The following is a 16952-nucleotide window of genomic DNA, read 5'->3' on the forward strand; positions in this document are numbered from 1 at the left end:
CGTTGCGCCGATGGCGCAAAGGCCAAATGCAAGCCAAGTATTGAAAGAGTGTGCATTAAAATATGTAAACACAAAATGAAACATATGGAAATAAGTACGGTGATGATATACAAATGGTGGCTATTTTAAAAACATACCACACAGCAGTCTAAGCAGCAAATAACCGATGCAGAGGATGGTCTTAGGGGATTACATAAGATCCAAAAGGATGATAAACATAGAAGTCTTGGTAGGCATCTATACTAATGCTATGTTATATAACAAGGGGCTCTTGCTACTTATAGTGAGTAGACGATGAGGCGCAGTCCCTTGGAAGTGCATTTGAAGGCGAAAGCATATGCTTGCCCATTGTTCATGTGTGCCTAGCGGAAGAAGTCGCTCCAGCCTCTAGTGATGGTGGCCCTTTTGTCAACATCCTTGATAAAGTGGGCCGTAACAGGTTCCGTCTCCATTAGTGATTGATACTTCATCATGGTCAGCATCCATGTGTGGGAAAAGGGAACCCTAAAGTACTGAAAATAACAGTAAAGTATAGTTAGTATACCATTTTATACCATGTCATTGTATGAAACAGAACAGAGCAATTGCAAATGATTACCATTCTTTTGCTATCAGTTGCAAATGTTTCTGTCATGTGGCACACATAGTAGCGATCAGGCGTGGTGGTGTTGGGATGATCTTTCGCAGTCTATGAACATTATGGTTGTAGAGCATAACTGTGTTGCCCCACACAATGTGGCGACTAAACTCATCTAAGTGGTGGATGTCAGACTTATCTATGTTAAATTATACAAAGTTATACCATTTAGCAGTTGATGTGAGAGTTGTTTTAATGAGAAGAGTAATGTAGCTCTTACCACAGAGAATGTACTTTCCAGGCTTTAGATGGATTTTCTTGCCTTTGAACTTTCGGATTGACTTGCTTTGCGAGGGCGATGAATATACTCGAATGGCTTGTTGTGCTTCTGACACAGTGGTTCGTCTGTGATGAATAGATAAGGAGATCATGGTAAGTTAAAATAATTTCTATGATTTGAAACCTAATTCAATAGTCATCATAAGTATGTTTTTGAGCATTCCCATGGGTAATTTGGCCACCACTAATATCACTGGCTGTGTCTGCCTCCTCTTGTTTAACAGCTGTCATCTGGAAAAAAGTAGTAGAATAATTAAGCTGACTTATCTGCCTGTGGTTTCAGTTGGGATGTTTAACAGTGATGCATATGTCTTAATATAGTGAGACTGATTATTATTGGACATAACTTCACAGGCCATTAGTATGAAATTGCAAGTGTATCAGACTGGACATAAGATGGTTGTCTATGTACTGCTTTTTGAAACGAATGATTAGTGCTTGTCATATATGTATTCCTATATGTAGATAGAAATGGGATAATAAACTATGCAAGATATTATTCAGCAGAATAGTTCAGGTGTCATGGCGATCTTGAGACTGAGCAATGACCGATGGTTGTTCCCATATAGGTGGCCACGGCAACGCATGGGATACTGCCATCTTGCAATCAAGCATAACAGTTGTCACGACCCTAGGTCAGACACCGCTACCTTGGCAAGTCCAATGACTACAGATATGGTACAGGATATTGTGTAGACACGGCAACTAACCACAAGTTCATGACAGATGATTATAATGCATTGGCACTACAGTAGTTAGGTTTCTATAAGTGAAAGAATGAAAAAGTTGGGTTGATAAATAGATTTGATGCTTTATTTGTGTAGAAGTGTCTACGAGATCTATATTTGATTAGATGAAATAAATTGATTTGCCTCATTATTGATTCCCTAACCGAAATCTTGGCTAGCTTGTACAAATTTAAGGCATCAGTTGGAGCTTACCTTGTAAATATGGCGATTGGAGCGCTTATCTACAAGCAAAGATGTGGCATGTTGGTTGGTGAGGCCTTGAGCCAGACGCGTCGTGAGTGCATACGTCCGCAGCACGGCGTGACGACACCCATCGCTGCTACTGGGCAGCGGCTTCTTGGCCATGGCACCAGCAGCTGGCCGATGCCAGGACGGTCGCTGTCGATGCGGATGGGGGAGACGGTGCGGTGGCGGATCTGGATGAGAAATCTGTAGCGTCTGAGAGCAATGGGAGCTTCGGTTTGCTTCTAATAACGTGGCACCAGAGGCATATAGGCCCAGGCAAACATTTCTATGGGCTGGTCATGGGCCGTGCAAATTTTAGAAGGCACTATATTAAGCAGGATGCATCACGGTCTATTTTACTGGCTGTTTTTTCGTTGCTGGAGAGTGTTCTTTTACGTCTTCAAAAAGTACAACTACATTATTATGTCTGTCAACAAAAAGTATTTTTTTTGTGGATGTGCAAGACTGGTACAGAGATGAATTATAATTTTATTTTAATGGATTTTTTACTGGCACAAAATATTTCTCTATAGAATAAACAAGTAGCTGTGTGAAGGAAAGAATTTGACATAATAAAGGAAAATAAAAATGTGATTTCTATAAAGGCGAAAGCAAGAATATTGCATTGCAAAGGTCAATCTCCATGGAGTTTGTTGCGTGGAAGAAGGCAAAAAAAGTATTTGAAAATTGGCTTTTCTTTTTTACCAATAGGCATGCATATTTTTTAAGCATGTATAAATTCCAATCAATTAATTTGATTGCTTGCATGGCATAAAGAAAGACAAATATTTGGGACAAATATTATGAAGCAAAGTGTTGGTTTATTATATGCATTTTTTTATACATGGTATGTCAATATATATGCTCATAAACTTCAATACATGCACAATGACGCGAAACCCAAAACCAGGTAATAAAAGGAAGCAACATGAGAAGATTCAGTGAACAGAAAGTATGGTCAGATTGGTAATTGTAATTTAAAGTATGATCAAATTCGGAAACAACAGTGACAATACAAATTTAAAGTATGGGCAACTTTAGAGACATCACTGATAATACTAATCACAGGGAAGATGAAGTTCTTGGAATTGTGCTAGGAGACTCGAGCAAATTATGCCAGGAAAGAAACCAAAAAAATATTTGTGTGTAGAAAGCAAGTGTACAACATACATGAATGTAATAAATATTGCAAAGGAGCAGGAAAAATAAAAGAATTGGTTATATGTGTGACCACTCTTCTTATCTGTCACAAAAGGCAAACTCGGTATTGATTGTATCCTATGGTTAGAAATAGGTAGAGAATGATTCAGTTAACCCTACAAGTATATCTCGAACCATATCCATCTTTCCACACATAAATAAAGTTCTACACCAAGAACCATGGATCCAAACGGCACCAACCAACATTCATAGCAACATGTGCAACCCCTCACCTCAACCAAATCCAAGTGACAACAAAAGAAAGTGTCAAATTGAAGCAAAAAATAATAATAACAGAGTAATCCGGGTACCTGAACACCCAAGCCAACTGAAGTCGTGGTTGTTGTTGAACGACACATGTTGCACCGCACCGTTACCCATGTTCAGGTTGCATCGGTGGAGGAGTCCAAGCCAAGATAGACTAGGATCTCTAGTTAGTTATCATATGGTTGTAATCTCCTCTTATCTCTTTATCTCTTTCTCTCCAAGTCACAATGTAATCTGAACATCATTGTACGCTATGCCAGGAGTTGTGCCCTGGCCTATATTAACACGTAGCCGTCGCCCAGGATGGGTACGACGTTCCTCCACATGGTATACAGAGCCTGACTCTTCCCACTAGCGTTCCTCCTCTCCACCGCAGCCTCCTGCCATGGCTTCATCCGCCGCTGCTTCCTCCCCTCTCTCCGGCCAGATCACCGAGCGCCTCACCCGCACCAACTACGTCTTATGGCGCACCCAGATCACGCCACATCTAAGAGGGGCTGGAGTCTTCGGATACGTTGATGGAAGCACGGCGGAGCCGGCCAAGCTCGTCGTCAGCAAGGACAAGGATGGAAAGGAGGAAGCCATCCCCAATCCCCTCCATGCCGTCTGGTTCAGAGAGGACCAGCAGGTACTTGGGTATCTTCTCAATAATCTGTCAAAAGAAGTATTAGTGCAGGTGACTTCCATCGAGCATGCACGAGAGCTCTGGACAGCGTTGGCGAGCATGTTCTCGTCGACGTCCCTGTCCCGCGTCAACAACATCCGAGCTGCCCTCACAAATGCGCAGAAGGGGACGCAATCGGTGGCTACCTTCTTCGCGTACATGCCGGGACTCGCCGACGAGCTCGCCGCGGCTGGCAAGCCGTTGAAGGATGATGAACTCATCTCGTACATCCTCAACACACTCGACATGGAGTATCAGCCGCTGGTTTCCGCCCTCGACGCCAGAACCACTCCGGTCACCCTCGACGAATTGTTCAGACAGATGAGCAATTTTGATCAGAGGGTGGCTCTTTTCCAAGGCGCGGGAGGTGGCTTCAAGTCATCTGCCAATGTTGCCACCCGCGGCCGTGGCGGGGGCTCTCGTTACCGCGGTCCACCGCGGAACGGAAAGGGCAGGAGCGCCCACAACAGCAACAGCAGCGGCGCTACCAACACGCGCGGCGGCCGGCCTCCCTCCTCCAACAACAAAGGCCGCCGCAACAGCAACTCCAACAACAGATCACGCCCCGACATCAGGTGCCAAATCTGTGGCAAGCCGGGTCACTCGGCAAAGGACTGCTGGTATCGTTTTGAGGAGGATGAAGATGACTCATCTCAGGATGAGAAGGTGGCCGGAGCTGCTGATGGCTCTTACGGCGTCGACACAAATTGGTACGTCGACAACGGCGCAACAAACCACATCACCGGTGAGCTGGAGAAGGTGACCATGCGTGAGAAGTACCGTGGCAAAGATCACATCCACACTGCAAGTGGAGAAGGTATGAAAATTAGTCATGTTGGTCACTCAATTGTTAAAACCCCTCATCGAAAAATTCACCTTAGAAAATTTTTGCATGTCCCTAGCGCCTCAAAGAGTCTTCTTTCAGTCCATCGTATTGCTATTGACAATCATGTCTTTCTTGAATTTCACCCTCATTTCTTTTTGATCAAGGATCAGGCAACGAAGAAGGTGCTTTATCGAGGTAGATGCGTTCGTGGGCTCTACCCTTTGATTCCGGAGATTAGAAGACTCAATAAACAAGTTTTTAGTGCCACCAAAGTGTCTTCAACACGATGGCACGATCGTTTAGGGCATGCATCTTTTTCTTTAGTTGAGCGTTTGCTTAGGAAAAATAAGCTCCCATATGTTGGAGAGCGGGATGTCGAAACAGTTTGTGATTCATGTCAAAAGGCTAAAAGCCATCAATTACCTTATCCAGTTTCTACCAGCATTTCTACAAAACCTTTGCAACTTGTCTTCTCCGATGTGTGGGGTCCTGCCCCCTCTTCTGTTGGTAGACACACGTATTATGTGAGTTTCATAGACGACTATAGCAAATTTTCCTGGATTTACCTTCTTAAGAAGCGATCCGATGTGTTTCAAGTCTTTCTGAACTTCCAAGCTCTTGTTGAGCGCCAATTTGATTGCAAAATTCTTGCTCTCCAATCCGAATGGGGTGGAGAATATGAAAAGTTAAATTCTTTCTTTCAGAAAATTGGCATATCTCATCATGTATCTTGCCCACATGCTCACCAACAAAATGGGTCTGCTGAACGCAAGCACAGACACATCGTTGAAGTTGGTCTAGCATTACTTGCTGGTGCCTCTATGCCCCTCAAGTTTTGGGATGAGGCTTTCCTTGCGGCTGTTCACATCATCAACATGCTACCTAGTCGTGTCATCAACTATGAAACTCCTATTGAGCGTCTCCTTCATACCAAACCCGACTACACTACTCTTCGAGTGTTTGGTTGCGCCTGTTGGCCCAATCTTCGTCCCTACAACTCTCGCAAGCTCATGTTTCGCTCCAAACAGTGCGTCTTCCTAGGCTATAGTGCTCAACACAAAGGTGTAAAGTGCCTCGATGTTTCTACTGGTCGCATTTATATCTCTCGGGACGTTGTCTTTGACGAGACAAAGTTCCCTTTTTCCGACCTACACCCCAATGCCGGAGCCCTACTTCGCAAAGAAATTCTTCTCTTGCCTTCTAGTCTCACCGGCATCACCCAAGGGGAAAATAATTGTAGCGACTCAATGTTGACTAATGCTCATAACCACTTCCATGAGTTTTGTGATGATGCAGATGATGCAAACTCTGAAGAAAATGGTGCAGAAATCGACAAAAACAATGAAGAAAACGCTCCCAACATGCCATATTTTATGTGTCCAGGTTTGGGGAGCAGATCCTCCTCGGGATTGATTCCCCTGCAGGCTGGCAGCGGATCGCCCTCGGAATCTGGGCCGTCCCAGACTGACAGGGCGCGGGATCCCGCCTCGTCTGGCGAGCGGCGCAGCCCCGCCTCCGCGCCTGCCACGTCGCACCTCGCCACTGGCTCAGGGGCTCCCTCTGGCCCGCACCACTCAGACGCCCCCGCGCGGCGCACCGAGAGTCGCTGGGCCCCCGCTGGGCCCCTTCACTACGAGCGCCGCCAGTCGATTGGCGCACAGCCTCGTCACCTGGCGCCAGACGCGGCCCCCGACGTTGATTCGGGCCGGTCTCCTGATGCGGCCCCAGATGCGCGATCCGACGCGGATTTGGCCGGGCCCGCCTCATCATTGCTGCATGATGGGCCTGAGCCGGACGTGCTGCTCCACCGTGGATCTTCTGCGCCACGAACCGTTTCGCCCGCACCACCTCCCGCTCCCGATGCCGTAGACGATCCGTCTGCCCTGCGTGATGACGAGGTGGCCGGGGCAGGGGGCGCCATCGGGGGATCTACTGCGCCGGATATATATGTTGCGCCTCCTGTTGCTTCACGCACACGTCTCCAAAAAGGGGTCACTAAACCAGTTAATTACAAGCAAATAACAAAGTTTGGTCTTGCCTGCTCTACAGATGAACCACGCTCTGTTGGTGAGGCACTCAATGATACAAAGTGGAAGAAGGCCATGGAAGAAGAACACCTGGCACTTCTGAAAAATCACACATGGCATCTGGTTCCTCCATGGCAAGGTAAAAATTTGATTGATTGTAAGTGGGTCTTCAGAGTCAAACGGAAATCTGATGGAAACATAGATCGCTACAAAGCCAGACTCATTGCAAAAGGCTTTAAACAACAATATGGCATTGACTATGAGGACACTTTTAGTCCTGTTGTCAAAGCTGCAACTATTCGTCTTGTGCTCTCTATTGCTGTTTCCAGGGGATGGAGCCTTTGACAGCTAGATGTGCAGAATGCGTTTCTCCATGGCGTTCTGGAAGAGGAAGTATATATGAAACAACCTCCTGGGTTCGAGAACAAAAACAAACCGGTTCATGTTTGCAAACTTGACAAAGCTCTATATGGACTGAAGCAAGCTCCCAGGGCCTGGTACTCTAGACTCAGTCAGAAACTACAAGCTCTTGGTTTTGTTCCTTCTAAGTCTGACACATCTTTGTTCATTTACAATAAACTGAAAACATCCATATTTGTTCTCATATATGTTGATGATATTATAGTCACAAGTTCATCTGATGAAGCAATATCAGGGTTGCTGAAGGATTTGAGTGCTGAATTTTCACTCAAGGACTTGGGAGACTTGCATTTCTTCCTAGGGATTGAGGTAAAGAAACAAGGTGATAGCCTCCATCTCTCTCAAGAAAAGTATGCTTCTGACCTGGTGAGAAGAGTTGGGTTGCAAGGTTGCAAACCTTCACCAACTCCGTTATCTAGTACAGAAAAATTGTCACTTGCAGAAGGAGAACTTTTGAGTCCTGATGATAGCACCAGGTACAGAAGCTTGGTAGGAGCACTTCAGTACCTGACCTTGACACGACCTGATATTTCCTTTGCTGTGAACAAAGTCTGTCAGTTTCTTCATGCACCTACTAAAATCATTGGACTGCTGCTAAACGTATTGTGAGATATGTGAAAAATACCATGAACCTTGGTCTTACTTTTACCAAGTCCTCATCCACACTTGTCAGTGCTTTCTCTGACTCTGACTGGGCAGGATGTGTAGATGACAGACGCTCCACTGGTGGGTTTGCAGTGTTCTTTGGTCCCAACTTAATATCATGGTGTGCAAAGAAACAAGCTACCGTGTCACGATCAAGCACAGAAGCTGAGTACAAGGCCCTAGCCAATGCCACAGCTGAGATCATTTGGGTTCAGTCCATGTTGAGAGAGCTTGGTGTGAAAAACACTCAAGCCCCATGCTTGTGGTGTGACAATCTTGGTGCTACTTATCTATCTGCTAATCCCGTTTTTCATGCAAGGACTAAACATATTGAAATTGATTTTCATTTTGTTAGAGAACGAGTTGCCAATAAGCAATTGGACATTCGTTTTGTACATTCTCGAGATCAGGTTGCAGATGGATTCACCAAAGCCTTGCCCACAAGAAACTTTGAAGAATTCAAGCGTAATGTCAACTTAACAAGGTTGTGATTAAGGGAGGGTGTTGAACGACACATGTTGCACCGCACCGTTACCCATGTTCAGGTTGCATCGGTGGAGGAGTCCAAGCCAAGATAGCCTAGGATCTCTAGTTAGTTATCATATGGTTGTAATCTCCTCTTATCTCTTTATCTCTTTCTCTCCAAGTCACACTGTAATCTAAACATCATTGTACGCTATGCCAGGAGTTGCGCCCTGGCCTATATTAACACGTAGCCGTCGCCCAGGATGGGTACGACGTTCCTCCACAGTTGTAAGGGAAATCGTGAGGCGGCAAATCCACACCGATCAGTACCTGCAAAACATCAGAAAGTAGACAAACAAACACTATCAATCAGGTGAAGAGAACGAAGATGAATGGGAAAGGGGAAAACTAATAAACTGGATCAGGTCCGCCGATAGCATTTAAAAATTAATCTGAATCATGGGACCCGAAGAGACAGCTTGTCTGTTTTTAATTATGAGCCTACTTCTTACCTTAAGATTGCAAACAATAATCGTACCTGTGTCAATCAAATAAAGGTATGGCATCTTCATCACCTAATACAAACCAGTAAAGGAGCTAGATGGAAAGACATCTTTCATGGCAACTCATGTTGTGTGTATGTATAATCGAGATGTGATTCAGATTTCCTAGGCGGTGAAGAAAACCACATGTAGGGATAACACCGAGCATAACAACCTCAACCACAACAACAACCGATTAACAGCGGGAATAACAATCATCCAGAGAGAAGGTATTTCCCTGATTAGAGTAGCTAACCTTCCATCACCTACAAGAGAATCCTTAAAAACTGCACCCACAGCAGAACAGAAGAACAAACCAAACTAAGACAGCATTAACATGTTGTATCTTATGCAAGTGACCAGAAGATGAGAATGCTTGCCGGCAAAGGGGATCAAGGTAATAATAACCTGAAAACATCTAGGGAAGTAATGTGTAATCCACCTAGCAAATAAAATAGAGGACGTAGAATATTCAGTCAGCATTCCACAACTTGACTTTCCCTCTGGATACATATCTTGAGAGTCATAAGATATGATCTATTTTACATGCGCTCTTATCAAATCTTCCCAGCCAGCTGAGACCTCCGTCTATTTCCTAGAGCTTCCAAAACAAAGCAAATACAATTAACTTCAAATTATAGAAGTTGCATTGTGGTATATATTTAAATATTCTACAAAAAAAAGTGCACATAACATATCTAATTGAACCTTCAAAATCGTCAAGTAGATATTAAAGAAGATATAATCATCAGTGTGAGTGTACTGTCCATAAGTGCATTGGTGCCTATTTTGTACAATGACCTAGAGAAAACTCCAGTACATAAAAAGGAAGGTTTCATTTATGGAAATTGAAAGATATTCTAGCTTTTTACCGGTTCAGACAAATAATGCAAATATCAAACTGTCGATACGCATGGCAATGGTTTGTAAAGGACGCCTGCACCATGATGTAAAACCATTGAATCAAATGTCAAATTGTATCATAGAAAAGCAAACACAGTAGACATTGCTGATGCCTTGGCTACAATCTATGGTTCATCTTGCATCAGAGACTGCAACACAGGGATGTATTGTGCCTGGTTCATTGAGTTCAAGGTGGTGCTTTGATTCAGAGGAATTTGGTAGCATCGCGGCTCATGTCGTGGCAAGGTTACTACTATCCAGAATTTATCAGGTCCCGATGTTCATTGCTCACCGTACCAGATGATCTGACCACCCATCAATCCGATCAGTTTATAGAACTTTAGACCCAAAGAAAATAAATAATAAGCTTGTCCAATGTGAATGACAACAGTCTGACACACCACAGCTCCCCAATAGCACAACAAAAGATTTAAAAACCCCGACAAGTGGCTAGTAAATATGAGAAACTCCTAACATATTATCTATAGCAATCAAAGTCACGCTAAGTGCTACGCTCCCAGCTTGTCTCGTTGCCATGGTCTCAAATGCATCGAGAATTTCAAATGGTTACTCTTGAAGGAACATAGTAAGTCTGGCCGAAATTTATGTGTGGAGCTATCATGATTTTGGTGTACAATAACCCATAATAATTTGTGATCATGTACACATATTATCCAATTTGTTTAGCAAACACAGGGGGTCTGTAGTATACTGAAAAATATTTGGCAACCCACGGTGCAAGTTGAGTGTTCTCAGGCTCTTTTTTGTCTTGTTGTAATAGTCAGACTGCCTACATTTAAATTTAGATGTAAAGCACCAAAATAATTGTCAAGCGAAACCAATAGTGCCAGAAAATTAAGAGGAACCAGAGCCTTGCAGAAGATCAAGAAATAACAATATAAAAACTATTTTTTACATTAAACCAGAACCTTGCAGAAAATTAAGAGGAACCAGAACCTTGCAATAGTGAAAGCATTGTTTGGTGTACAGAACCAATGATAATTTGTGATCATCCATAGTGCACAGAATTAAATGACAGTAAGGATATTGGTTATTCTATCCTCCTGATACCTACTGACATACACCTAACTTGAAGTAGAATGGAAGGGATGTACTTCAAAATCGAATATGAAATTACGCACATATACTGGCAGTGAAAGGAATAAATTGTTCAGCTACACAACCTATCCAGTTTGTTTAGCAAACACAGGTGGTCTGCAGTACTTTGAAAAATATTTGGCTATCCATGGCGCAAGCTGAGTGTTCTCAGGCTCCCTTCTGTTCTTGTTTCAGACCAGCTGGGCATATTTCAGGGTTGAAGCCATCACGATATACAAAAAACGGCAACCATCCTTGGCCTCCATTTATCATTCGCTTTCTTTCTCGAGGGTATACCAGAGGTGCTTGTACATACCTGTTTTGGAAGACCTATCTGATGAGCATAAGAATTGTGGATTTCAATCGTAGAGAATGGTTAGATATATTGTCAACCGCATAATCCCAAAATAAATGTGTATGCCTTAAGATATCCTGCATTTTAGTGATGAATTTTGAATAGCACTGAAGATCCTAATACACCGGCACAGTTAGCTAGATGATTAGGGTCGGATTCATCATGAGGACTTAGATGAGCAACCTGACGCAGTTACACAGCCGCGTGAAAACGTCATCTTACTTGCTCCAGCAAGACACATTCAAAATAAGACAGTGGTACACATGCATAGTAAACTCTCATGGACCTCTGGGGAATCCAATAAAGCGAAAAAACCTCCGTATGAACCAAATAGTCCTATGATGTATACGAGCTTACTTTTCTTGAAAATAAAAGTAAACAAACATATCATCATATTGCAAGAAACAAATTTCAGAATCAGACACAATGAAAAACAGAACATAAGAGGGGAAGATAACCTGCTTCAGAAAAATATCCCGTACATAAGAATGGCTACATGTCTTGTGATCTTTCCTCATGGATTTTGGCAAACCATCAAGTTTAGTAATAAGTAATACAAAGAAGGTAACATTTAGTAAACGAAATCCTTAAAAGCAGCACTCACTGAAGCATATTACTGCATAACCAGTGGGCTGGGTTGGGATTGTAGTACGCCGTAGTCGAGATAGTCAGCGGTGTTGACGAAGTCCAACTATCTAATTAATAGGCATGGAATGACCACACTAATTCGTAATTTCCCCAACCGTAGACATGTATGCGACTTCTAACCAGGAATCATTGGAGCCAAATATACATTGTACACCGACTCCTATGGCTCAAACAATTAGAAATTGAAAAAGCAAATCTCAAGATCCCTTGTACGAACAAAAGAATGAACTAAGATAGCAACAAGAAGAAGAGAGACAACCTGAGTTAACTTATAGGAGCAGCACACACTCCTGAAACCAGATTGAACAATCCTTGCAATCTCCAACACCATCAGTAGAGAACCCACCTGCAACATGAGCATAGGAATCAAGAATCAGACGAAATTGGGGAGCAAAAAAAGGGAAAAGGAAAACGGAACCGCACCAATCCTTCCCACTCTCGCCGGCCTCCTTCCTCTCCCCTGCAGGTCCACTCCACCATGATGTGACCGCTCTGGCCTCGCTGCTCCTTCCTCCCACCGTGGTTCTTCCCTTCTCCTCGACCTCGGCTGTGAAGACCTCACCGGCGGGGCTCTGATCTGCGGGGAGAGCATGGGAGTAGGGGGGATAGGGATTGAAAGCGGAGGCGAAAGGGAGGAGGCGATGCGGTGGGAAGAGCATGGGACGAGGGGCGAGGAGGAAAAGTCAGGGGTACGCGCGGCTGGACTGGTTTATAGGGTTTTCACCATGCACTGAATGGCCCACCTCGCATGTCCCACTTTGTGTACGTAAATTTGGAGCACACCTCGACTTATTGCATGGACCCGCATTTAACAAGGCCCATCTGCCATGGACTTCTGAAGCAGCTGTGAATGTGCAAAACAGACCAACGGCTGCCCATAAGCCAGGAGTCAAAAGTGGTCAACAGTAAAAAGATCGAACGACGCGGACAGGTTAGCGCTCGCAAGTGCCCCAGGATGGCGGGTAGCACACCAAGGTTTATATGTTCAATGTGTATGCTCCGTGCGCAAGCACACTCTGCCCTCCTCTTCTACTCTCTGCGTGTAAGAACAGAGAGAAAGCAAAACTCATTACACATTTCATTCGTGATTTAGGATGATTTAGAGTTGGATTTTGAATATGCTGAAGTTGAAGAAAAGATAGAGGAAGGTAAGATCTATCCATTTTTGTTGGTTTGGTTCACATGCATGCAATTTGTACTAGTTTTGTTTAGTTCATAACTATGTGTTCTCTGCTGTGTTAGGTATTATTTCATCAATTTTTGGAGTCATTGAGTGCTTCAGGAGTAGGATTTGTGTAGCAAAGTGAACTACGAAGTTGAAGATCAAGGTATAAGCTTTGCAATACATTTATTTATTTGTGCATGCAAGGTGGTAATTAGTTCGTCCTTTAGCTCGTTATTAGTTATGTGATGGTAGTGCTTAGAGGTTAGAAATAATTTCAGACGAGAGATGTAGCATTTAAACTATTTTTTTAAATAGTAGGTTGAAGATGTTGCATCAACCTTAGGTGCGTCCATTAGTATTGACATGCGGGAAATCTTAATACGGTAATTAAGAAAACAAATGTACTGTAATTGTTTATTGCATGCGGTATGTTATTTCATGTGGTATGTTATTTTATGTGGTATGTTTATTAATAAGTCTATAGTTAGGAAACTGTAGGTCTACTTTGTTATGTCGCAATAATCTAAATTTTATATGTTAAGATTAGTTGCTAATGTACTTAATGATGTATGTAATTAGGTAAAATAATTCATCTTAGTAGCAAACAAGGAGGAGAAGACGTGATTGAAGAAATTGTGTTTCCATTTTTGCTGTCTCATTTTGAGGTGATGAACACATTTTGTTAGCAGGAAGAAAAATCCGTGTGTAATATTGATGTTAATGTGATAATAGGTTGACTCTGTTCATATAGTACTGGCAACGGATATTTATTGGAACTATTTTGACGCTTAATTGCATTCGCAAGCACATCCATATTGGAGCTAAGGTAAAAAATGAACTGTAGTTTTGTTAATATTTTTTGTAATTTTGTTAATTTTGTTAATATTTTTTGTATTGATGTACTATTGTGAATAATGTGCATGCTGCTGCAAATATTATTATTTGTAGATAAATGATTGTTATCGTATGATGTGAAAAAATTATATAAAGCCGAAAGAAATTGAATGTTTTACTCATATGATATTAAAATGTTATTATCGTACTATTATGTTTACTGATTGTTTGGATAGCGAGTAATTACCATGGGTTTTCTCATAACCTGTTGTAAGAAAAATAGTTTTTACTAATAGTCGTTTTTTCAAAAACTCAGTTTTTGCATGTTATGAGAATCAATTTAGGATATTTTTGGGGTAGTTAGAGAAAAGCAAAGAGAGTTTTAGTTTGTGACGCTCGTAGACGAGTTTGAGAAAAATTAATCTCTAAATACCCGTTAACCAAACAACCCCAAAAAGTCTAAGCAAATGATTTTAAAAACAAAATGAATACTTGTAACGAAAATACGATTATTATTTTAGTCGTCTGATATGTAAATGTTGTCATCGTACTACTATTAAATGTTCAGTTACTAATTGTTTGAAATGTAAACATGTATTTTGGTAATTTATTAGTGTACTATGGGAACGTCTTACAGGACGGTCCTTTCGGGGTGGATGTGTCCATGTGCGAGTCGACTACAATTGTAGTTAAAGACATGGTGAACGTGGGTTACGCAGCTGTCAGAAGGTGCATCCGAGCGGTGTTTGGCCCAGGGATGCAGGGAAAAAAATGACAATGGAGGCCTTCGTCACTGACGGAGCAAAAGATGGGACAGCTGCCCGTTGGGGTTTGCGGCCTGTCACAGGTGATCAGTCGTGGGGGTCGTACATGAGGTTTGCAAGCAATCCCAATAATCCAGTGTTTGGTCAGCCGATGGTGTATGTGGAGTTCATTTCAGTCACTGATGTTACCGGATGCAGTAGCAGGAGCGGTGAGGTCGAGTTGGCCATCACATCAGCCCCTAGCATCGGCCCATCGGAACTGATGGGCGACCAGCCTATGTATGACACAGGATATTGGTCTGCGGCCGTTGACATGAGTGAACACGTGGAGGGATTGCCGGAGGCGCTCGATGATGACGATCACTCTTCCGCGTCTTCCGAGTCAAGTGAAGAAGAAGTTGTTCCTCCCTAGAGGGCGGTCACGGCGTCACTACAACCTGGGTTTTTACAGGATATGAGCATCACAAATGAATTTCACTCTGTTTCTGGCCTAGAAGCGGGGAGTCTGGAGGTTGGGCAGGTTTTCCCAGACAAGAAGTCTGCTTAGCAAGCAATTAATAGGTATGCAATCGCCCTCCACCGCCAGCAAAAAGTGAAGCAGTATGATAAAAAAGAGTTGAAGGTCATATGCATCCACACCACGAAAGGTTTCCGCGGAAGAGTTCTCGCTAGACTGAAGCCTGGGGTATGTCAGTCATGGCATATCACAAAAATAGTGCAGCATAGCTATGAGCAAACTGGGACTCTTTCAAATCACTGCAATGTGACGGCGAGATATGTGGCACGGGTGATGGAAACAATTGTGCAGGGAAGTCTGAACATTAGTGTTAGGGCTTTGCAAAAAGATGCAGAAGATCAGATTGGCTTCCCTGTCAGCTACAGCAAGGCTAGGCGTGCGAAGGGAAATATATTCAAGAACTTGTATGGAACCTATGAGGAGGCCTATTCTTATGCCCCCAGAATGCTTCATCAGATAGCAAGTGCTAATAGGGGGACTCAAGTTTGGCGGAGAGAACGTCAGAACCCAAAGAACCCGGGTGAGCTAATCCTGGACCGCTTATTCTGGGCATTCGCCCAGACTATACAAGCCTTCAGGCACTGTCGCCCGGTATTATCAGTTGATGGTACCTTTCTCACTGGAAAGTACAAGGGCACACTATTGGTGGCGATTGCAGTAGATGCAAATAATCAGCTTCTTCCTATTGCATACGCACTGGTTGAAAGTGAGAACAAAGATAGCTGGTTGTGGTTCCTGAGCTGCGTGAAGATGGGTGTCGTGAAAGAGCGTTTAGGTGTTTGCATCATCTCTGATCGCAACACAGGATTATTAAGTGCTCTCGACATAATTAAGCAGTCGTCAGAAGAGTGGAAGTGGCCTGATCTAGAGGGAAGGTGGTGCATGCGGCATTTGGCAGCAAACTTTTACTCCAAATTCAAGAATAAGGATTGGTTCAAGTTATTCAAGAGGATGTGCATGCAGAAAACTCAAGCCAAAATGAATGCCATCTTGGCAGGTATCAATGGTGAGATCGAGCGCGCGGCCTTGCCGCAGAGACAAGACCGGAGGGGTCGAAGGACAGCCATAAATTTGAGCCAGTGGATCGACGAGAATTGCCCTGATTTGTCCAAGTGGGCGCAGGCTCACGACACCGGGGCTCGGTATGGAATAATGACCAGCAACATGTCAGAGGTGTACAATGGTGTTCTTAAAGGGGTGAGAGCCTTGCCTATCACATCCCTAATTGAAGAAACTTGGAACCGGACACTGTCATACTTTGCAGATAGGGTTACCGTGGCTAAAGTACAAGTTGAATTGAACAAGCCATGGTCCGAGAAGATGCAAAGACATCTGGACGAGAAAGCTAAGAAGTCCCAAAGCCATGGCTGCAGGAAAGTGGACGCACTTAGGAATAAGTGGGAGGTCAATGTGCGAGCCAAGTACGTTAAGGGTCACCACAGAGGATCCAAAAAGCAAGATGTCACCCTCGGCCCAACATCATGTGAGTGCACGTGTAACAAGCCCAAGCTTGAGGGCTACCCTTGTAGTCATGTGCTCCGGGCGGCTGCAGATCAAAAAATCAGTGTTGAGCCATACATATCACCGTACTTCAACATGTACAATCTGTACAACACTTGAAACGATGAGTTCTGGGTCTGGGGCATTGATATGAACTACAAAATGTTGTGGCCAGATGGGCCGAAATGGGTTCCTAACACCGACTTGATGAGAACCGCCAAG

At 43.5% G+C, this 16952-nt stretch overlaps 1 protein-coding gene and 1 long non-coding RNA gene across 2 annotated transcripts; both read right to left on the bottom strand.

The window, feature by feature from the left end:
* Window positions 1-634: 634 nt before the first annotated feature.
* Window positions 635-3418, bottom strand: LOC123065127 (uncharacterized). Its single transcript, XM_044488486.1, has 4 exons — window positions 3402-3418; window positions 1858-2081; window positions 1081-1147; window positions 635-982 (listed from the first exon to the last, which is right to left on the bottom strand). The coding sequence occupies exons 2-4, from the start codon at window positions 2008-2010 to the stop codon at window positions 882-884; spliced, it is 321 nt and encodes a 106-aa protein (XP_044344421.1). The 5' UTR covers window positions 2011-2081; window positions 3402-3418; the 3' UTR covers window positions 635-881.
* A 7612-nt stretch (window positions 3419-11030) lies between these two features.
* LOC123069179 (uncharacterized) lies at window positions 11031-12609 on the bottom strand. Its single transcript, XR_006432332.1, has 3 exons — window positions 12374-12609; window positions 12210-12296; window positions 11031-11263 (listed from the first exon to the last, which is right to left on the bottom strand). It is a non-coding gene; the product is annotated as an uncharacterized lncRNA (long non-coding RNA).
* Between the last annotated feature and the right edge of the window lie 4343 nt (window positions 12610-16952).

Source organism: Triticum aestivum, chromosome 3B (genome assembly GCF_018294505.1).
Source record: "Triticum aestivum cultivar Chinese Spring chromosome 3B, IWGSC CS RefSeq v2.1, whole genome shotgun sequence".
Taxonomy (NCBI): Eukaryota; Viridiplantae; Streptophyta; class Magnoliopsida; order Poales; family Poaceae; genus Triticum; species Triticum aestivum.